This window comes from Humulus lupulus, chromosome 1 (assembly GCF_963169125.1).
Source record: "Humulus lupulus chromosome 1, drHumLupu1.1, whole genome shotgun sequence".
NCBI classification, from domain to species: domain Eukaryota; kingdom Viridiplantae; phylum Streptophyta; class Magnoliopsida; order Rosales; family Cannabaceae; genus Humulus; species Humulus lupulus.
Genome location: NC_084793.1, coordinates 66705594 through 66728129, shown reverse-complemented (window position 1 = coordinate 66728129; position 22536 = coordinate 66705594). Strand labels below are relative to the sequence as shown.

Here is a 22536-nt window from a genome sequence, read left to right as displayed (position 1 = left end):
AATAGTGGGAAGGCAAGGGAACGTTATGCTCAAACCCTATGACACGACCAGGACATCGAGATGATGAGAGTGGAGGATCGAGCACCAAAGAAGGCTTGAACAGAGGAGGAATTGATAACCTTCTCTGAAGACGATGCCCAGCACGTACGATTCCCACACTCCGATCCACTGGTCGTGGACGTGCAAATTGTCAACATGATGGTGAAGAGGGTGTTGGTTGACACAGGAAGCTCAGTCAACATCCTATATAAGTCCTTATTGGAAAGAATGAAGTTGTCCGTCAAAGACTTGGAGCCATGCAACCAAACCATCTATGGTTTTTCTGACGAAGGGCTTGCCCTAACTGGGTCGATTAGGCTTCCAGTTACAGCAGGTACTGCACCTGCTAACAGGACATTACTCACTACTTTCATAGTAGTTGATTGTCCTTCGGCATATAAAGCTGTAATTGGGAGGCCAATTTTGGTCAACCTACGAGCCGTTACCTCGATATGGCACCTGGCCATGAAATTCTCAACTGACGGAGGGATAGGATGCATGTTGGGAAATCAGCGGGAAGTGAGGAAATGCTACAATGCCTCGATAACTAAGGCAAAGAAAGGTATATCGAGGGAAGTTGTCGAAAAAGAGTTGCAAATGGCGGCTGATGTACAAGCCCAATCAGGTGATGATGTCACCAAATAGGGCATTACCCAAAGTGAGGACAGAGATTTAGATCCTCGCTTTAGGGATTTTGATGAAGAGATAAGACCCATCGAGGACCTTGAAGAGGTCCAACTCGATGAAGAAAATCCGACCAGGGTTGTGAAAGTCGGTTAAAACTTAGAGACAACAACAAAACAAGCACTGGTTGAATTTTTGAAGGAAAACCATGAAGTCTTTGCCTGGTCGCACAAAGACATGGTCGGAATAGACCCTGCAGTCATTAGCCATGTCCTGAACATAGAAATTTTTTTTTCCATCGGTACAACAGAAAAGAAGGCTGCTCGACAAAGATAAGCCAAAGACCCTAAAAGAAGAAGTCAAGAAGTTGAAGGAGAATGGATTCATCAAGGTAGCGTTTTATCCATCATGGGTCTCTAATCCCGTGCTAGTTCCCAAGCCGAATGGAAAATGGCGAACATGCGTGGATTTCACAGACCTTAATAAAGCCTGCCCTAAAGATTGTTTCCCACTCCCTAGGATTGACCAACTGGTCGATGCCACTGCACGGCATGGGGTTCTCTCATTCATGGATGCATACTCTGGGTATAATCAGATTAGTATGCATCCTCTTTATGAGGATCACACTGGCTTTCGGACTGACACAGGGCTTTACTGTTACAAAGTAATGTCCTTCATTTTTCAAAACACTGGTGCGACTTACCAGCGACTAGTCAATCACATGTTTAAGGAGCTGATCGGCACAAACATGGAGGTATATGTCGATGACATTCTAGTTAAGTCGAAGAAGGCAGTAGGGCATATGGGGGATTTGCAAAAATGCTTCAACGTCTTGAACAAATATCAGATGAAGCTGAATCCCCTCAAGTGCTCCTTCGGAGTAGGATCAGGGAAGTTCTTGGGATTTATAGTAAACTCGAGAGGAATTGAGGCCAATCCCGAAAATATCAAAGCCCTGGTCGATATGAAATTGCCAGCAAAAATCAAGGATGTTCAAAGCTTGACCGGAAGAATTGCTGCTCCAAGTAGATTTATTTCCAAATCGACGGACAAATGCGTCCCATTTTTTAATCTACTCCGAGGCAACAAGAAATTCGAATGGATGGAGGAGTGCGAGCAGGCTTTTCAAGCATTGAAGACTCACATGTCGCAACCACCTATTCTATCAAAGCTGGTTGATAAAGAAACTTTGTTCATCTACCTGGCGATCACAGAATACGCTGCTAGTGCTGTCTTAGTAAGAGAAGAAGAAGGTGTACAGAAGGCTGTTTATTATGTAAGCAAGAGGCTAATTGGGGCAGAGCTACGGTATCCTCCTATTGAAAAGTTAGCCTATTGCTTAATTTTAACCTTCAAGAAGCTGCGGCCCTACTTTCAAGCTCACCTAATCACAGTTTTGACCGACCAGCCTCTACGATAAGTTCTGCAGAAGCCAGAAGCCACATGCAGATTATTGAAATGGGCGGTCGAACTTGGGTAATTTGATATCTCTTACTTTCCATGAGTAGCAATAAAAGGGCAAGCCCTGGCTGACTTCATCACAGAGTTCACTGGGCTTCCAGATGGCAAGAAGCCAGAAGCACCTGAAGAGCCTGAGCTTCAAAACCAAACTCCTTCATGGAAATTGTTCATGGATGGTTCCTCTAATGAACATCATGCAGGAGTAGGTGTGATTTTGATGACGCTTGAAGGGTATCGATTTCACTGCGCAATCAGGTTTGACTTCACTACTTCTAACAATGAGGCCGAGTATGAAGCACTGCTCGCTGGGTTACGATTGGCCAGGGACATGAACATAAAGGCACTTGACATCTACATCGACTCTCAGCTGGTGGTAAATCAGATTATGGGAGAGTACCAGGCTCGAGGTTTAAAAATGGTTGCTTACTTAAACAAAATGAAGGATCTATTAGCGTAGTTTGACAAGTACACCCTTCAGCAAGTACCTCGCGACCAGAATTCAAATGCTGATGCTTTGGCCAAATTAGCAAGTGCGAAGGATGCTGATACTCTGAACATAGTGCCAGTTGAACGACTATCTGTGCCAAGCATCCAAGCAGAGGAGACCTCTTTGGTGATCCAAGTGGCCGATACATGGATGGCACCATACATAGAGTACCTTACGCAGGGCGTCTTACCGACGGACAGAAACAAAGCAAGAACCCTTCAGCGGTAGGCTGCTAGGTATATCCTGGTCGATGGAATCATGTACCGAAGAGGATACTCAATGCCACTCCTCAGATGTATTTCAAAGGAGAAGGCCAAAGAATTGATGAAAGAGGTCCACAAAGGCTTTTGTGGAGACCATGCTGGGGGGCAAAGCTTATCGAAGAAGATTCTAAGGCAATGATACTTCTGGCCAACAATGAATGAAGACTTGATGGAATTTGTGCGAAGGTGAGACAAGTGTCAGAGGTTCTCCAAAATTCTACGAGCAGCCCCAAATAAGCTAAAACAGATGCAAAGTCCATGGCCGTTTGCAGTCTGGGGTATAGATTTAATTGGATCTCTGCCCACAGGCAAGGGCGGCGTCAAGTACGCGGTGGTTACTGTTGATTACTTCACTAAATGGGCCGAAGCTGAGCCATTTGCAACCATAACGACCAAGAAAGTGCTGGATTTTGTGGTAAAAAACATCGTATGTCGCTATGGATTGCCAAGGAAGATTGTCTCAGACAACGGCACCCAGTTTGATAGTGATTTTTTCATAGATTTTTGCGAATGACATGGAATTATCAAGAACTTTTCTTCAGTTGCTCATCCTCAAGAAAATGGACAAGTCAAAGCAGTCAATAAAATGCTAAAGGATGCTCTGAAGAAAAGACTTAAAGAAGCTAAGGGGGCATGGCCGAAGCAATTGCCTGAGGTACTTTGGTTGTACAGAACTTCCCATCGAATAACAACTGGCCATACTCCATTTTCCTTGGCTTATGGATATGAGGCTATGTTGCCTATTGAGTTAGATTCGCCGTCACATACGATCAAGGATTTAATAGCCAACTATTGATGGAATCCCTGGATTTGATCGATGAAAAGCGTGAGCAAGCCCAACTCCGAGTAGCTGCTTACCAGCCAAAGGTCGCCCGATATTTCAATTCTAAAGTACGCGAAAGGAAATTCAGTGTCGGAGATCTAGCACTTCGAAGGGTTTTCCTGAACACACACGACCAGGCAGCTGGAGTACTAGGACCTAATTGGGAAGGACCATACCAGATTGAAGAAGTCCTCCATCCAGGCACCTATAAACTTGCTCGCTTAAATGGAGATCTCATTCCTCGCTATTGGAATGGAGAACACCTGCGCAAGTACTATCAATAAACAGTTCTTCTTAAAGAATTGCCTTGTATTAATTTTACTTTTTACAAGTTATGAAAAAGGGTTGGTCATTTTACGTGACTGATCGCTTATAAGTGTAAGATCTTGTTGATCACTCGTACATACATGTTTTGTCCATTTATTACGAGAAATGTAAGGGACTGTGCGCAGCCAGTCATTCTTGCCAATTATTGTATTTATTACAAGTATTTGCTCATTACGTGTGTTGTTTTGCTGTATTATCGTTTTAAATTCTTTGCTCCGAGCAATAATGTTCGAACAGGTTTTGGTCAAGGCAAGTGACCAAGGACCTAAAGCTCCTCAATCACTTGGGGGGCATATAAGGCATCCAGTAAGCAAAGCATATCGAAAGGTATGTAAACACATGAGCAAAATAAGTGAAAGCATGCTAAGGTACTTAGAGTATTTTTCAAAATTTTGTTATTTTGTTAAATCAATCCAAAGTACTATGCTAAGTTCGGTCATGCGAACAGATATTATAATAACATAAAAATATTATAATATCAAAATAAACCCTTTTACACTGCGAGTAGTGACTGCTCGGATGTAACTTTTTAATAAAAAGGGAAAAGCTGCACGTGCAGCAATAAAAGTTAAAACATAAGTTGTTTTTACATCATGACTCGTAGGTCATATAATTCAAAAATAAAATAGATTACGAAGTAGCCGAGGGGTCCTGTTGTGATTTTTGCTGCTGCTGGTCAACAATAACTCCAGCCTCTTCTCAGGCACCCTCGATGCTGGTTGCTAAAGACATCTTTGGAGACTTGGAGTTGTTTCTTCTTCCAGGCGGGCAACACACCTAGCTAGCTCTGCCTCCTTGATATGGGCTAGAAGATAGGATAAATTAGCGCTGGGGTTGCTTTTCCAGAATAGGTAAAAGCATTCGAACGCCGCCCCTTCGTAGTCTTCAAGGTGGCGGGCATTTTGTTCCTCGAGTGCAACAACTTCTTTGCAGCTTATCTCCAGCTCAGCTTGAAGCTTGTGGGCTTCCCGGTAATTTATGAGCAAAGTCTCCTTGTACTGCTCCTTAAAAGCAGTGATATTGGAAATGCTCCCCTCCTTCTTCCTCAACTCCTCTTCAAGAGAAGTGAGTTTGGCCTCGGTCACTTGCAGTGCCTCGATGTGATTCGCCTCAACTTTTTTAAGGGCCTCAGTATTCTTCACCTCGGCTTCCTTAAGAGCCTCAGTATGCTTCGCCTAAACTTCCTTCAGCTGCTCGGCATGAGTAGCTTCAGTCGCCTTGAGTTGCTCAGCGTATTGAGCCTCAGCAGCACTAAGCTGATCGCTGAGCTTTTTCTCGAATTGAGCAGTCAGCGTCCTCAAGCATCGCCAGCCAGAAGTCATGGTAAGAACTCCCTGCGACCAGAAAGATATAAAGCTATTAGTAGGGACGAATTGGCGAGGAAATTCATAAAGTACAATAAAAATAGCAACTTACAGCAAGCACTTCGTTCAGTGCACGGTTGAAGACTTGATCAACCGCCATGGAGCCACTCTCCTGAATCGCCTCCCGGCTGCGACGGTGCTTTGTTATTCTGGAAAACCTATCTTTGGCTAAATTAAGCACCACGCCTGTGAGGTCGTCTCTTGAGGCTTATTCTCGACGACCAGCCGGCTTCTGGACGGTGGAAGCTGGAGGCGTAAGGTCGGTTGGAGCTGGTGGAGGAGTCTGTCCAACTGGAGATGGGGGATCTGGATTTACTGGAAACGGCGGAGTTGCCTCTCTAGCAGAAGCTGGTGGCGGAGTTGTCTCTTTTGTGGGAGTAGGCGCAGGAGGGTCTTTTGTTCGAGACCTCTTCGCGGAGGGATTGCTGCAGCCTTTCCCAGACTGGCGCTTGTTGGATTTTTTCTTGTTCGCTAATTTGGCGTACAAGTCAAAAGCTCGTTTGGCAGGCATGTCTGCAAGGAAGAAACAAGCGAACAATCAGGAAATATAATAAAAGGAGCTTGCTAAGTTTAGGAAACAAGGGCAAAGAAATTAAAAGTATAATACCCGAGCTATAATTACTGGTCGCTACACTATTTACTTTACTACTGCTACACTCACTCTCTGGCCTGAAGAAGTCTGAATTTAAAGCAGGTGTGTATTTAAAGTTGCCATCCCCATCAAAAAAGTGACAGGGAATAGGCAGACTATCTAAAAGCAAAAAAATCAATACCATTCTCGTCCGATGACTCAAGAATAGGCTCGAAGGCCTTCTTCTTGCCCTTCCTTGGAGGGGCCGGTGCAGTAGCAGGTCGCAGGGCACCGGTTGGTTCATTTATAGTCACCCCTGTTGCCCTCCTCGTTGGAGGATGTGACACGTCTTGTTGTTGTTCGGGGACTTCAGTGCCGGTGGCACTCCCCGCGGTAGATTCCCTCACATCCTGGTGAGGTGCCAGAAGGCCGACCATTCTTAGATTGGCCTCTGTGACCAGCTGTTTGACACTTTTCTCTACATCGGTCATGCTGGCCAAGAGGGCTGATCGGACTTCCATGTCTGGAGTGGGAGCCGGTCGCAGCCATGGACCTGAGATGCACTAAATCTCTAAGGGGAATGCAGGAAGAATCAAAGGAAAATAAACGACCAGGGGTGCAAAGATATTACCTCCTCAGGTGAAGGCCAGGTTGTTAGCGACCATATCGGTAGTTAGAAAGTACTCAAGATGGTACTTCCCCACATTAGATATAAAAGTGGTATCACTCAAGAAAGTGCGGGTCGTTTCCTGGTGGCAGAAATGGAAGAAACCCGTATTTTCTTGGTTGGGGTTGGATTTTAGGTCGAACAGGTAGTTGACCTCGTGTGGCGTGGGGACTGGCCATTTCTTATGACTATAAAGGATATAGAGTGCATAAAGCATTCTATACCCATTTGGGGTTATTTGGAAAGGAGCGACCCCAAAATAATTGACCACTCCTTGAAAGAAAGGATGGAGAGGCAGGATCGCTCCCGCCTTGATGTGATACCTCGACCAGGCACTGAAGGTGTCTCCAAGCAGATTCACCCATTGATCTCTAGTGGGTTGGACTAGGGTAACCCCAGGAAGCCCGTATTTATTGATGTAATTGGAAATCATCCTAATCGTTACTCGACTAGGAGGGGCAACGTACCATTCGACATTTGGTCGAACAACATTTCGGAGTTGGGCTTGAGTTTGGATTCTTGGCTCATGAGTACTCTCAGCTCTACCCTGGTCGAGGGAATTTCTGCATGAGAAGCAGGCTGGTTTTCAGAAGGTTTTGATGGTTTCTTTTTCTGGGCAGTGGATTTTACTCTACCCATGTCTGGAGGGTTTGAGTGAGGTCTGTTAGGTGGAATTCGAGAAAAATGGATGTCTGGAATAAGTAATGACGGTTGTTCTTCGTCCATGAGCAGTTGAGTGAGCAGATCGTCGCCAATTGGTCTCTCACCTCCCCACAGATCTTGCATGAAAATCTGCGAACAGAGAAGGGGAGATGAGAACTTAAAGCCTAAAAACTTGTGTTGAGAGTTGGAAAAACGTTGCTCGCGTATAAAAGTTAAGCTTTTATACGGCCAGCAACATTCTAGCAAAAACACTAAGTTTCATACGAGCAGTTTGAGAAATGGATTAAAAAGCGGAAGTAAAAAGTTTTTCAGAGAAAAATTTTTCAACTCTGAAGGGGCGCGAAAAACCCAGTTTTTCAACTAGCTTAAAAATCGAATTTATACTTCGATTTTACGCTCTAAATCCACAATCTCGACTACCAAACTGACTCCTAACTCCTATAAAACATTATTTCACTACCCTATCAAACGTCGATCAATATGCCATTTACCCTAAAACAGTTTCAGCCAAGAACATTCAAGAGCCTAGATACAAAACAGATATAAAATGGTTTTGCATGGCGAGCGAAGCCGTTGAAGGACGTCTAGATGGAGCTTTGGGGACTTCGAGGTCTGGAATGACCACGACTTTGCTCGTGGTGGTGGTTGCGTCAATGAGGCTGGGTTGAGACACAGTACTCTTTCGAGCCTTTTTCTTGGTGAGTGATGGTGATGCAGTCAACGATCCAGCCTTCAAATCCTTGAGAGACCGAGAGCCACTTCCTCTAGTTTTCACCATGGTTGCAATAGAAAAAAATGTCACAAGGAAAAGAGAAAACGAAAAAGAAAAAGAGGAAGAAGGATGGTGACGGTTGTGAGAATGGGGCCTTAGTTGTCCGAATATAAAGAATGAAAGAGATAGGGATTTGATATTTATTCCCTTTTATAGAATTAAAAGGGATATACACTTTTGAAAAGTCCACGATAATATCCCAAAAAAAAAATAACTGCCAACATTAACACACAAAACAAAATTGGGAAACAAGCCATAATAGGAAACTTTTGATCTTAAAAAAATATGAGATAGAGACAAACCAAAATTGATACAACATGCCCTTTTGATACACACAGATTCGATTCTCCTTTATATTTATTATCCATATATTTTTTTTTATTATTTATTTATTTATATATAACCAAAGGTACCAAAAATATACCATTCTAATTTGTGCCCAAAGTCTTCGTGTCCTGTCTGTGGAGAAATAAACAATCATTAATTCATAACATATTTTTACTATAAGGTTTATAGAATATATTTAATGTATATCATGCTTTAAATTTTATTTAAAAAATATCACAAAATATATATTCATGTCACAAAAGATATTTTATCCAAATTAAAAAGTGTGTACGAGTCTTACAAATTTTGCCAACAGTATATCATAAGCATTTGTGTGTGATTGTGAAAGCAGAGATCATTGCCCTGTATGGAAATTTTAGCCTTTTTCAAGGACATTTCCCTATGTGACAATTTTTTTTTAGCCTTTCTCTCAAAGAGTACCCAAATTAGACGCTTTCACACTACACTGAAGGCATCCTTTATCAGTGGTAGAGTATCTTCTACATAATTTTTGTTTCATAGTTCCAACTTACTCAAAGATAGCAATTACACAGCAGTGTAGGTAGCTCTGTTCTAAAATGGAGTCTGAAAATACTTTTTTAAGGATCAAATGCTAATACACTATAGACACAAATTGATTTGGTAGAATATTAATTGGAGGGACTAGTTATTTTGATTTTATTTATTTGGTAGAATATAAACTCTAACCTGAAGTAAAAATACATTTTGTCATAATGATTGAGACTTTTTCGTTGGACAAGAACAAGAAGAAATCATGCAACATTTTCTAGCACAGGGATATGACACAACACAAACAAAAATTAATTAGTACACACCCGAAGGATTTCCTGAGGGAATCAAGCTTGACTGTATCAAGGGCTTTTGTAAAAATATCTGCAATTTGTTTGTTAGTCTCAATATATTCTAAGACCAATGTTTTTTTTCAACAAGTTCTCTGATAAAATGATGATGAATGTCAATGTATTTAGTGCGAGAGTGTTGAACAAGATTTTTTGAGATATAAATTGCACTAGTATTATCACAAAAAATAGTCAAGGTGTTAATATCAAACCCATAATCTGTCATCATTTGTTTCATCCATAATAATTGAGTACAACAACTTCCTGCAGCTATGTACTCAGCCTCAGCAGTTGATAAGGAGATTGAATTTTGTTTCTTGCTATGCCAGGAAACCAGATTGTTTCCTAGATAAAAACATCCACCACTTGTACTTTTTTTGTGATTTGCATTGCCTGCCCAATCAGCATCACTAAAACAAACAAGGTTAGAGTTTGTTTCCTTTGAGTACCAAATTCCATACTCTTGAGTACCATTCACATAGCGAATGATTCTCTTTACAGCTGTCACATGAGATTCCATAGGATTCCCTTGATATCGAGCACATACCCCAACACTATAGCTAATGTTAGGACGACTAGCCGTGAGGTACAGTAGACTTCCAATCATGTTTCTCTACAGTGTTGGATCTACCTTTACACCAATTTCATCCTTGGTCAATTTGACCGTGGTTCCCATTGGTGTTTTGGCATGTTTAGCGGACTCCATCCCAAATTTCTTGATCAAATTTTTGGCATACTTACTTTGAGAGATGAAGGTTCCATCTTCTTATTGTTTGACTTGAAATCTTAGAAAATAGTTTAACTCACCTACCATGCTCATTTCGAACTCATTTGTCATTTTCTTGACAAACTCATGCACTAAGGAGTTAGAAGTAGATCCAAAAACAATATCATCAACATAGATTTGTGCAATAACAATATCATAATCAACATTTTTGGTGAAAAGAGTTTTATCGACTTCGCCTCTTCTATAACCATTCAAAAAAAGAAATTGAGTCCATCTTTCATACCAAGCTCTAAGAGCCTGTTTTAAATCGTAAAAAGCATTTTTAAGTTGAAAAACATGATCAAGATAATGTGGATCTTCAAAACCTTTTGCTTGTTCAACAAATGCTTCTTCATTCAAAATTCCATTTAAAAAGACAAATTTGACATCCATTTGGAATAATTTGAAACCAATAATACAAGCAACAACCAATAGCAATCTTATTGACTGAAGTCTTGCGACAGGGGCAAAAGTTTTATCGAAATCAACTCCTTCAATTTGGGTATACCCCTAGGCAACTAGCCTAGCCTTCTTTCTTATTATTGTACCAAATTCATCAGTTTTATTTTTGAAGATCCATTTGGTACCAATAACATTGGTATGATTTGGTCTAGGAACAAGATTCCATACCTCATTTCTTGTGAATTGTTCTAATTCCTCTTGCATTGCTTTTATCCATGACTCATCACTCAAAGCTTCTTTCACATTTTTTGGTTCAAATCTAGATGTAAAGCAAACAAATTGAACCAAATTCACATACTTTTTTCTTGTGACCATACTTTCTTCAATGTCACCAAGAATGAGATCTGAAGGATGATTCTTTTTAATTCTGATAGAAGGTTCACTATGCATTGAATCTGTGATGATTTATGGGCCTTCCTTTGTTGATGATTCAGATGTTGTTGGAATAGATTCAGCTTCTGTTGCAACTTTTTCTGTATAAGAAGGCACAACATCACGTATTGTCACAATAGGAGATTTCGTCTGAGAGGTTTCGGCAATGGACCTATCAATTTCTTCTTCATTGGAATATTTAGAAAAGTATTTTAAATCATCAACAACAACATTGGATGATTCCATAATAATTTGAGTTCTCATGTTATAAACACGATAAGCTCTACTATTCAAAGAATATCAAAGAAATACTCCCACATCACTTTTTGAATCAAATTTTCCAATATTTTCACGATCTCTAAGAATATAGCAAATACACCAAAAAACATGAAAAGAACTTACATTGGGATTTTTACATTTCTAGATTTCGTAAGGAGTTTTGGTGGTACCTGGGCGAAGAAACACACGATTGATTGTGTAGCAAGCAGTGAATATTTTCTCTACCCATAATCGTTTGGAGAGTTTCTTACTGTTCAACATTACTCTGGCCATTTCCTGCAAGGTTCTATTTTTTTCTTTCAACAACCCCATTTCGTTCAGGAGTTTTGGGAGCTGAGAACTCATGAGAAATACCTAGAGATTTACAAAAATCATCTTAAACAATATTCTCAAATTCCTTACCATGATCACTTCTGATTCTCACAATCTTACCTATATTGCAATCCTTTTCAACTCTTAATTTCATGCAAAGATTTTTAAAGGCATCAAAAGTATCTGATTTATCCCTTAAAAAGTCAACCCAAGTGAAACGAGAAAAATCATGTACACACACAAAAATGTACATTTTTCCATTAATACTTTCAACTTGAATAGGACCCATGAGATCCATATGCAAGAACTCAAGAACTTTTGAAGTATTAATTCCCATAACACTTGTGTGGGAGTTTTTTAATTGTTTCCCCAACTGACATGGTTCACATTTACCTGCAGATTCTTTGCCCAATTTGGGTAACCCACGAAGTAACCCTGCACTTGCAATCTTTTTCAAACTTTTGAAATTTATATGACCCTATTTTTCATGCCATAAATCAGTGGTATTACCTATTGCTGAATGACATGTGAGAGTTGGTGAAAGTGTATAAAAATTATCAATAGATCTATATCCTTTCAATAAACTCATACTATTTTGATCAACAACATTGCAATCATCACGAGAAAAATTTACTTTGAAGCCTTGATCACAAATTTGACTTACGCTAATGAAATTAGCCTTAAGTCCTTCAACAAGCAAAACATTTCTCAATTTTGGTACTCAATCAAGACTTAGGGTACCTTTTCCAACAATATTACCTGACATACCATCACCTAAACTTACAACACCACATTTCAAAGATTTGAAATTAGTTAGTATATTTTTATCACCTGTCATATGTCTAGAACATCCACTATCAAAACACCAAGAATTAGAGGCATGAGATTTATGACAAGTGTTTACCGAATTTTTCAGAAACTAGAATTATCAAAGATAAGAGAACTTAGAAAGTAATAAATAAAGATTATCGCACAAGGAGTTTTACGTGGTTGGGGCGTTAAAGAGCCTTAGTCCACAAGTCAATTGTATTATAGCTTTTAAGAGCTTAAGTAATGAACTCTCTGAATTTGAGCAGAGTGTATGCTTCTTCGAAGAGAATTCGATCCCTTTCCCCAGTGCACCACTGTTCATATTTATAGGCAAGTGAGTGCACTAGGCTTGGGTCGGATTAATCCGGGCCCAATAAGGGTGTAAATATCATTTGCTCTCTGATGGAGGCGTAATACAAAGGGTTGAAATATAAAAAGTACATTAACCAAGGCCCATTGGGCCTGCCCAAACATAACCATACTAAAAGGCTCACGAAAGAACGCTGCATCAGTTTGGGTGTCATGGGCTTCGAGGGAGATTCGGGGGATAGGATCTGTCAGTGTAGTGGCAATACAGTTCTGAACTGACGGCGTACATTCCTAATGTAACCTTTTCTGCAGGTTAACTATGGGGACATAGCTCCACACTTCTTGGGGTGATGTTAATATCAGGGATACTTTATCACGCCCAACCTGGCAACCGGGTCCAGGTCAATTTACCAATATCCCTCTTCATTTACAAGGGTCTCGGTTCGTTTACCAACATTCCTCTTCATTTACCAGGGTCACGGTTCGTTTACCAGGACCCAGGTTCATCCACAGCCGTCCCGGTCTAATCTCGGACTTGGGAGCCATGACCTCTTCACTACATCTTAGGAAACATCCCAGGACGCAGTCCCAGGAGCATGCAACACACCAAGGCGATGGTCCTGGCTTATATTCTGGGATGCCCTTTGGGCTTTACCAGGACTTGGGCCGCCAATGTTCGTTCTGTCTTCGTCTACTGGGCCTGATCTGGGCTTTAAGTCCCTGGAAGGCGGCTCATAAACTCAGAATGTGGATCCTTACACTTGGGGAGAAACGGGGATAACAATTAACCCCCAAGCCTTCATCTGTGCTTGCGCGGTGGAGGCTTGTTGCCTTCCCGGATCAGCTCTATACTTCCCGGTTCATTTCTAAGGCGACGGGTCCGCTGCCGTGGGAAATTGCTTGCCGAAAGCTTGTGGAGTGAGCGCCTGTTTCAACGTCCCAAATCAAATCCTAAAAGCCCAGTCCGTTTACTAGGATCCGGGTTTGTTTACCAGAGCCCCGGTTCATTCACTTCAGGGCCGTTTGGATGCCTCCCGTTTGTTCAACTTCATCATGATGTGCATGCGTTTCCTCTTGTAATTGGCACGTCGATGGAACTTGAATTTGAAGAGTAAAAAAACATTCTATTGGTTTCCGTGTTGGCAGCCATACGTCAGCGCGACTTTCGAAGCGTCCCATTCACACGAACAACCTTTTATTATCTTTGCATTAAAGAGGACCGTTGGATGGGATGACCTTTGAGATGCTCTTCCCCTGGGCCGTTGGATCAAGGCGAAGCGGATCGCACCTTTGGGTAACCATGACCCAGTACTCGAGTAGGCTAATTAATGTCCCTACACGATCCAGGACCGTCTGATGGGTGAGATCGCGTCGAACCGTTAGATCAAAAACAACCTTTTGGTTATTATAAATACCCTTAGATTCTCATTTTAAATCTTTACACTCTCCAAATGAAATCGCACAAGGGACCTTTTATGTCCAAGCTCGCCGACGACATTCACCATCAGCCACTTTGCCTTCGCCGTCATTTATTTCCAACGTGCCTGATCTCTGCACCTTTGCCTGAATGGATGACCTCGGCTTGTCCACTAGACGAACTTTTGTGTCGCCTTCACCTGTTCAAAACCATGATTCTGCTGTCATTGTCACCGGAAATACGCCATTCTTCACGACCAGTGCTTTCCAATAAGTTTTCCTAACTTTTTACTTTTATTTCCTCGCGTTTATCATATCGTCATATTGTTTTTATAACCATAAGGTTTCTACAGCCAGTGCCTCTGTTTAGGGTGGCTCTGGGTGTATTAGAGTAGGTGAGGAAAAATTTTCTGGCCTGTCCCGGATCCTCTCAGGTTTGGGCGGTCCCTGGACAAATGGTAATAGGCCGACTTAGGAAAACATTAGCAAAGAACCCTTCCTTTTTGTTCCCGATCAGGGTCTTGCGGATCCTTGGTAATCCCGGATCTGATTCGGAGGGGACTCTTCCAAGCAGTTCGTAGGAGAGCCCCCGTACCTTGACCAACCTTCTTGGGTTTTGGTGCTGACTACTTGGTTTATTTTGCTTCCTTTTATTCTCAGATCATTAGCTATGACTTCCGGCGTCACCCTCCAATCAGAAGAACATGTTCAAACAACCCTTTTCACTCTGTTAGGACATAAGGCTCCAAGTGGCAACAGATGGGAGATGGACGGGGTGAAGAACTTATTCTGCATTTACCGAATGTTGTACGCCCTGGAGAAACATTTGGGCATGGAATCGACTCCCGAACTGTTCTACAACCACCTAGCTAGAAAAGAAGAAAAAGCCCACACCGTCGTGGGTGAATTTGGGGCCTGGATCATGGGCCACATCTGCGCGGGAGCCACTCTCCCGCTTCACAATTACTTCGCGCAATTCCTCAAGTTAATGGGGGATTGTGCCGTTCCAGCTCTTGCCTCAAGCATACCGACTGCTTGCGGGATGGCGTATTTTCTACGTGGCAAAGGAAATCTCGGACCTGACTCCTGCAGAGGTGCTGTACTTCTACAAGCTGGAGTCGTAACTTAATGCCAAGGACAAGACCTTGGATGGCTTCTATAGATTGAAGCCTCGTGGCAACTACGCTGCCCCCACCAGCTCATGGAAGCACGCCCCGGATGTCAGACACTATTGGTTCATGACATCCAGGTTTCTTTTGGATAAGAAACCCATGTTGACGTTGGACTTCCAGCGAGTGGGTAAGTAGCTTCCCATTTCCTAGTTTAATTTTGTTTTTCAATTTTTATTCCCCACTTTCAACTTACTGCCCTGGATTACAGGACCCTATGCCTTGACTCCCCTCACCCAGTCGATCCTGGATTTAAGGAAGTTCTATTCCACGCTAAGCGCGGAGGATCTAGACATAGGGGGCTACGTTAACACCAAAAACCTTCGAGAGGTCGGGATGTTGGTAGCCAACCAGACGATTAGGGCCCCTAGCCTCCAGGGGATACAATGCGAGAAAGATCCAACCTTGAGGGAGGAACTGGCTCTCGAACACATCAAGGTTGTGGAAGCCGCGACCCTGCCAGACGTGGCAAAAAGGAAGAGAGACCAGGCTCAATAAAAGGAGAGTGCCACCTCCGAGGAGCTGGAAGCCCTTTTTGACGAGGCTCAACCAAACATGGGGACTCCCGATGCTAGTGTATCAGGGCGAGGTAATTCACCTTTGCTTTTGACTTATGCTCTCTGTGTTGGGGACTTAGTTAGGGATATACTAGTTTATCGAGGCCCCCTGTTTGGGGCTAATGGAGAAACGAGGCCTTCATCCCCCATCACTGTAGACCCAGAACTTTCATGTAATCGTCCGGGTTCCTTCAATATGGGAGCTTCCTCGACCCGGATGACATGGGAGATCGAGTTCATTCCATCGCTTTAGGAGAATTGAATCGAGTCCGAGTTCTAGATAAGGGTTCGTCCCGGAGGACGTTTAGCTTATTTTTTACTTTCATTAATCATGACTCGTGTATTTTGCTAATTCACTTTCTGTTTATCCATTTCAGAAGAATCAGACATGTCTAACCCAGTGGAGAAGATGAAGCAAGCCCTTGAGGTCCGGCTGCCAAGGCAAGGGCTTCAGTTAAGAAAGCTGCTAAAGGCGTGCCCAAGCAGAAGGTGCTGGACGCGATTCTCGAGGGTTTGGTGCTGGAGTCAAACCCGGTCGGGGAGGCCCCAATTGCACTCCCCACTATGACAGTCCATGCCAAAAATCGTGCCACCTCTCCCCGCATGACCTCTGGTAATCGATCTGGAGTAGGACCCTCTAACTAGTCGGGGATCCGAGAAGAGGGCCGCGGACTCGGCTGCGGGTGAGTTCGCGAAGAGGGCGAAGAGGGCCAAACCCAGAGACTCTTCCTTGGCCGAGGATTCTTTCGGGGAAAGTCAATTTTCCACCCAGGAACTTCCAGAAGCGCCCATGCTTCCCATCAATCTGCCTCTACCTGAAGAGGGAGAGATGATCTTGCAGTAGGAGCGGTAAAAAATGGTGTCCTGAACATGGAGAATGGTCGGGGGAAGAGGGAGGAGGTCTACCGGCGTTTGGAAACCTTCAGCGTTCCCCAGCCGATCATGGATCAGCTTGTCGCGGAGACTGGGTTTCATCCCAAACTGGGGCAGGACATGGCTCCATTCGCCGCAGACTTGCTGGAGCAGGTTGGGGCTACTATGTCCAACCTCCAGTTGAAACGGTACGCCACCATAGCCAACTAGGACGCGCTATTCATCTCCCAGGCTATCCGCCATTAGGCCACCGCTGTAAGTTATCCATTTACATCTCCTTTTGCTTTTCGGATTTTTAGTTCTACGGATTTGTCTAACTTCTATTCATTTCAGGATGCTTTACTGGCCCATCAAAATGCTGACATGGTAGCCGAGATGGTGATGATACTAGAGACGGGCCAGCTAGAGCTAGAGGCAGCCGTGAACCAGCCAAAAGCTGCTAAAGAAGCCCTGGCCAAGGAGGTGGCTCAGGCCAAAGTAGACCGCGAAGAGGCTACTCGGACCCGATTCCAACTTGAAGAGACTTCGTCTCGGAGAGAAGCCGAGCATAGAAAGCTGGTGGCTAGTTTGGAGGCAGAGCTTCTCTGTGTTAAGGCTCTCCTAGAGGTAGTCGAAGCCCAGTATAACCAGGATCAGGAGAGGATCACCGGTCTTGAGTCTCGGATCCAGGCATTGGATGATCTGCTTCAGCTGGAGGTGAAGATGCATGGGGAGACCTGTCAAGGGAAAGAGCAAGCGGATGCCTTGCTGGAGGCTACCTTCGACGAGGCCATCTATATGGCCTAACTCCAGGACAAGAACATGAACCTCCTACTTTACCCTGATCCCGCCGCGACAAGAGCCGAGTTTGAGGCCAAGGAGAAAGCTAATGTAGAACCCTTGGACGAGGAAGAGACAGACGGAGCCAACCCGGAGGCATCAGGACATGGGGAGGCCTAAGCCCGAGTCTTTTGATTTGTGTTGTTCTTGCTCCTTTTTTTTTTGTATTTCTTTTTGTAACCCTTTTATAGACGCGGGTGCATCTAAGACAATTTATATTTATATATATCTGATTTTCCTTTGGCAAAAGCTTTCCCTTTGTATGAAAGAGTCAAATGTTTGGTCTTGGTTCCAACGGCCAGGACCATTGTATTTTTTTTTTCTTTTAACTCACTTTAATCATGCTTCCCAAGTTCTAATGGCTTGGGTCCTTAGGGAGTTAGCATTTGCTACCAAGTTTGTTTGTCCTGATTTTGGTGTTCAAGTTCCAATGGCTTGGGCCATTAGGGAATAATTGACAATTCAAGTCCGGGATGGGACTTGGATTTTGTGCCTTTCATCTCATTTGGGTATGAACCTTCCAGACCATTTCATGTCAATGATGGGATTGGTTTTTGTGCTTGCATCCCTTTCAAGTTTGTACCCCTCAGACCTTGTCGGTCCGGGTTGGGACTAGGCGTTAGCCTTGCGTCCTTTCGATAGGAGTTGGGTTTCCATTGCCATCTGTTTGTACGATCTAAACCAAAAACATTTAGCTTCCTGTTTTGTTTTTGTTCTCGGAATTGCTTGTATGAATGGATATTCCCCCTCCCCCCCCCCCCCAAGTGAGCGAAGACTGGTCTTGGGTCACTTGTTTATGGAGATGGATGAGAACGTTCATTATTTCACAATATTTCTTTATGATGTTTTGTACACATCATTTTTATTATTTAAGAGATCGCCCTGGGGTGTACATTGTTTACAAGGAAAATTAAAAGTCAAAACATGCCCTCCTGACTAGTGATAGTACTTACAGAGATGTTCCGCGTTCTAGGCCCTTGGGACTTCAGTCCCGTCGAGTCGCCTTAAGCGGTACGTTCCCGGACATACTTCATGTTGGATTTCGTATGGTCCTTCCCAGTTTGGGCCCAGAACCCCCACTCCTGGATCTTGGGTTACAGGGAAGACTCTCCATAAGACTAGATTGCCGGTTTCAAACCTTCGGCTCTTAACTTTCAAGTTAAAATGTCGAGCGATCTTGCCTTGATACATCTTCAACTAAACTTGGGATTTTTCTCGGATCTCTTCAATAAGATCTAAGGATTCCTAGAGTAAGGCGTGGTTCTGAGTGGGATCATACGTGTCCCTCCTGTGGGATGGGACAACTGTTTCAACCAGGATGACGGCTTCACATCCGTATACCATGGAGTAAGCAGTGTGTCCGGTAGACGTTCGTTCGATATGCCCATAGTACTCCGAGCAACTCTTCTAGCCATTTTCTCTTGTAGGCTTGAAGCTTTTTCTTCAACGTTCCCTTCAAGATCTTGTTGACGGCCTCTATTTGCTTGTTTGCTTGAGGTTTGGCGACCGCGAAGTCCGTGAAGTGGATGCTGTCAAATTTCTTCCCGTTGTCCGACACGATCTTGTAGGGGAGCTCGTACCAGCACACGATGTAGTTGATGACGAAGTTCAGTGCCTTCTTTGAGGTGATGGTATTCATGGGTTCTGCTTTGACCCACTTGGCATAGTATTCGACGGCCACGATAGCATACTTCACACCACCTTTTTCAGTCGGGAGTGATCCTACTAGGCCGATTCCCCATACTGCGAAGGGCCAGGGACTCGTCATTAGAGTTATTTCTATTGGAGGGGCTCACAGGATCATCGCATACCTTTGGCATTGTTCACACTTATGGACATAATGAACACAGTCTTTCTTCATGGTTGGCCAGAAATATCCTTGTTGTAGGATTTTCTTGGACAAGCTGAGTCCGGCTGTATGATCTCCGCAGAAAACTTCGTGCACCTCGTGCATGATGGAACTCATTTCAGTTCCGGATACGCATCAGAGGTATGGCATGGATAGCCCTCTGCGATAGATTTTTTTTTCCATCATGACGTATCTAGGGACCTAGTACTGAAGCTTCCTGGCTGCTGCCCTGTCCGTAGGCAACCCCCCAGTTATTAGCTATTGGATGATGGGTCCCATCTAGGACGTGGAGTAGTCTATAGCATTAATCGTGGGGCCTTGAATACTTGGTGCGGGGATATGGTTGATCAGGACCAGCCTGAAAAGTTCTGCCTCAGCATCGGTGGCCAATTTTTCCAACGTGTCTGTAAACACGTTTTGTTCCCTGGGGATCTGGCGGATGGAGTTCTTCTTGAAGGATTGAAGTATCTCTCGCGTTCGTGTCACATAAGCTGCCATATTTTCCCCTTTTGTTTGGTATTCTCTCGAGATTTGTCTGACAACCAACTAGGAGTCGCTATAGACCTCCAGGTTTGCGGCCCCTACTTCCCAGGCCAGGCGCAGTCCGGCCAACATGGCCTTGTTGTTCGAAGCCTTGAACTAGAACCGCAGGGCTCTTTGTAACTAGTGTCCATGTGGTGACACTAGGATGATTCCGGCTCCTGCTCCATTTTCATTTGAGGCTCCGTCTACGAAAACCTTCCACAAGGGTACCGTGGGATTGGAATGATCGTCCTCTCCGGTGATCCCGGAGCATTCCATGATGAAGTCGGCCAGGGCCTGCCCCTTGATTGATATTCTAGGGACATACGTAATGTCAAACTGACTCAGTTCCATGGCCCACTTCAAGAGCCTCCCGATGATTCGGGTTTTTGCAACACTTGTCGCAAAGGATGGTTGGTCAGAACTCTTATGGCATGGGCCTCAAATTATGGCCCTAGTTTTTGGGACGTGATTAGTAGGAAAAATGTCAACTTTTCGATTAGTGGGTAGCGTGATTTCGCACCTAATAACCTTTTGCTTACGTAATAGACCTGGAGTTGGGCCTTCCCGTCTTCCCGTACTAGTGCGGCACTAATGGCGTGTTCGGTCACGGCCAAATAGAGGTACAACGGTTCTCCCTCCACCTGTTTTGCTAGTATTGGTGATCGGACCAGTTGTTCTTTTAGTCTTTGGAAAGCCTCTTCGCATTCAGCCGACCATTCGAACCTTTGGCTTCCTCGAAGGACGTTGAAGAACGGGATGCACTTGTTTGTGGCCTTTGAGACAAAACAGCTCAAGGCGGCAATTCGTCTTGTCAGGCTCTGAACATCTTTGTGCTTCTGTGGCGAGGGCATATCAATTAGTGCTTTGATTTTGTCCGGGTTGGCCTCTATTCCCCGATAGCTTACTATGAACCCTAGGAACTTCCCAGATGGCATGCCAAAGGTGCATTTTTTGGGATTCAACTTCATCCCATATCTTCGAATGATCGCGAAGGCTTCGGCTAGATCATCAGTGTGTCCTCTGGAGGTCTTGGACTTGACTAGCATGTCGTCGATGTAGACCTCCATGTTTCTTCCTAGCTGGGCTTGGAACATTCTGTTGAAGAGTCGCTAATATGTGTCTTCGACATTCTTGAGTACAAAGGGCATGAAAATGTAGCTGTACATCCCCTTGTCGGTTTGGAAGCTGGTATGTTACTGGTCTGCTACATGCATAGAGATCTGGTTGTAGCCTGAGTAGGCATCCATGAAGCTCAAGATTTCACAGTCGGATGTTGCGTCTACCATCTGATCGATTCGGGGGAGCGGGAAACAATCTTTAGGGCAAGCTTTATTGAGATCCGTGAAGTCGACGTACATTCTCCAAGTCCCATTCTGCTTAGGCACCAGCACTAGATTGGCTAGCCACACGGGATATAACGCTTCTCGGATGAAGTTGATCGAGTATAACTTTTCAACTTCCACTTTAAGAGCTTCCGCCCTTTCTTCCCCTGGGGGTCTCCATTTCTTTCGGACCGGGGTCGCATCCTTGTCGATATTCAAGGCGTGGCAGATGATATTGCGGTCGATTTAGGTCATATCCGAATGAGACCAGTCCAAGACATCCTGGTTCTCTTTCACCCGGGCGACGATGGAAGCCCGAACCTCTGCATTCAGGTTCTTCCTGACTTGGATTACTTAGTCGGGTCGATGTCGCTGATGCAGACCTCTTCAATCTCCTCCATGGGCTCCAGTATGCGGTCCTCCCCTATCCGTGGGTCCAGCTTGTCTTCTTCCCAGACAATTCCTCTTGCCGGGGGAGGAGGCTGGACTGAATCGACATCTTCCTCCTCAAGAGGTTCTTCACAGACCATGTAAATGGGTTGGGCGGATACGTGGTAACATTTTTGGGTGCTCTTCGGATCTCCCCGGACTATTCCTACTCATCCGTTGTCGCAGGGGAACATCATGCAGAGGTGGTGGATGGAGGTGATAGCTCCGAAGTTGATTAGTGTGGGCCGACCAAAGATGATGTTGTACGCGATTGGGCAATCCACCACTATGAACGTACAAAATTTGAATGAGCCTTGGATCTCGTTCCCCAGTGTTACAGGCAACTGGATTTTTCCCATCGGGAGTATCGAATCTCCATTGAAACCGTAGATCTGGGTTGGGCATGAGGCCAGATCTGCCTCAGTCAAGCCAATTGTGATAAAGGCTAGCTTGAACAAGATGTTGACGGAGCTTACGTCGTCCACCAATACTCGGGACACCATCTTGTTAGCTATTTAGGTATCAATGACAAGAGGATCATGATGCGAGAAATGGACGTTGTGGGCCTCGTCTTTTGTGAAGGTGATGGAGAGGTTCATCAACTTCGGGCGTTGAGCCGGTGCTTGGACCAAGGCGCATACCTCTTGGTCATGGTTAAGCTCGCTGAGGTATCGCTTTTGATCATTCCGGGATGGTCCTCCCAGATGGGGCCCGCCCGAGATGGTGGCTACATGACCATCTACTCGCGGGGATGCGGTCCCGGCAGGGTAGGGCATTCCAGGTCCAGGCGCCTGCACAGCAGGGCCCCCCTGAGGGGCCGTGCTCCCAGGCCCATCGCGTATCCTCCCTGGGGAGGTGGATACGCTCCAAGTGCACTCGGGATCGTGGATTGTCTGGGGACTGCTAGCAGTCCCGGAACACCCACGGGCATCCTGACCCACTGGTGGAGATGTCTCAGCTTAATCATATTTTTTATTTTTTCCTTCAGCTACCGACATTCTTCGGTTGTGTGGCCCACC

General features: G+C 44.3%; 1 protein-coding gene across 1 annotated transcript; it reads right to left on the bottom strand.

Moving 5' to 3' along the window:
* Nucleotides 1–5596: 5596 nt before the first annotated feature.
* On the bottom strand, nt 5597–7352 carry LOC133815969 (pollen-specific leucine-rich repeat extensin-like protein 1). The gene is made up of 2 exons (XM_062248716.1): nt 7094–7352; nt 5597–5901 (listed from the first exon to the last, which is right to left on the bottom strand). Exons 1-2 carry the CDS (start codon nt 7350–7352, stop codon nt 5597–5599), a joined length of 564 nt encoding a protein of 187 aa, XP_062104700.1.
* Between the last annotated feature and the right edge of the window lie 15184 nt (nt 7353–22536).

Excerpts from the sequence above, each read along its gene's own strand:
- LOC133815969 (XM_062248716.1), bottom strand. The coding sequence starts at position 7,352 with ATGGACGAAGAACAACCGTCATTACTTATTCCAGACATCCATTTTTCT. Across the intron at positions 5,902-7,093 it reads GTTCGACCAAATGTCGAATG|ACATGCCTGCCAAACGAGCT; the intron begins GTACGTTGCCCC and ends TCTTCCTTGCAG.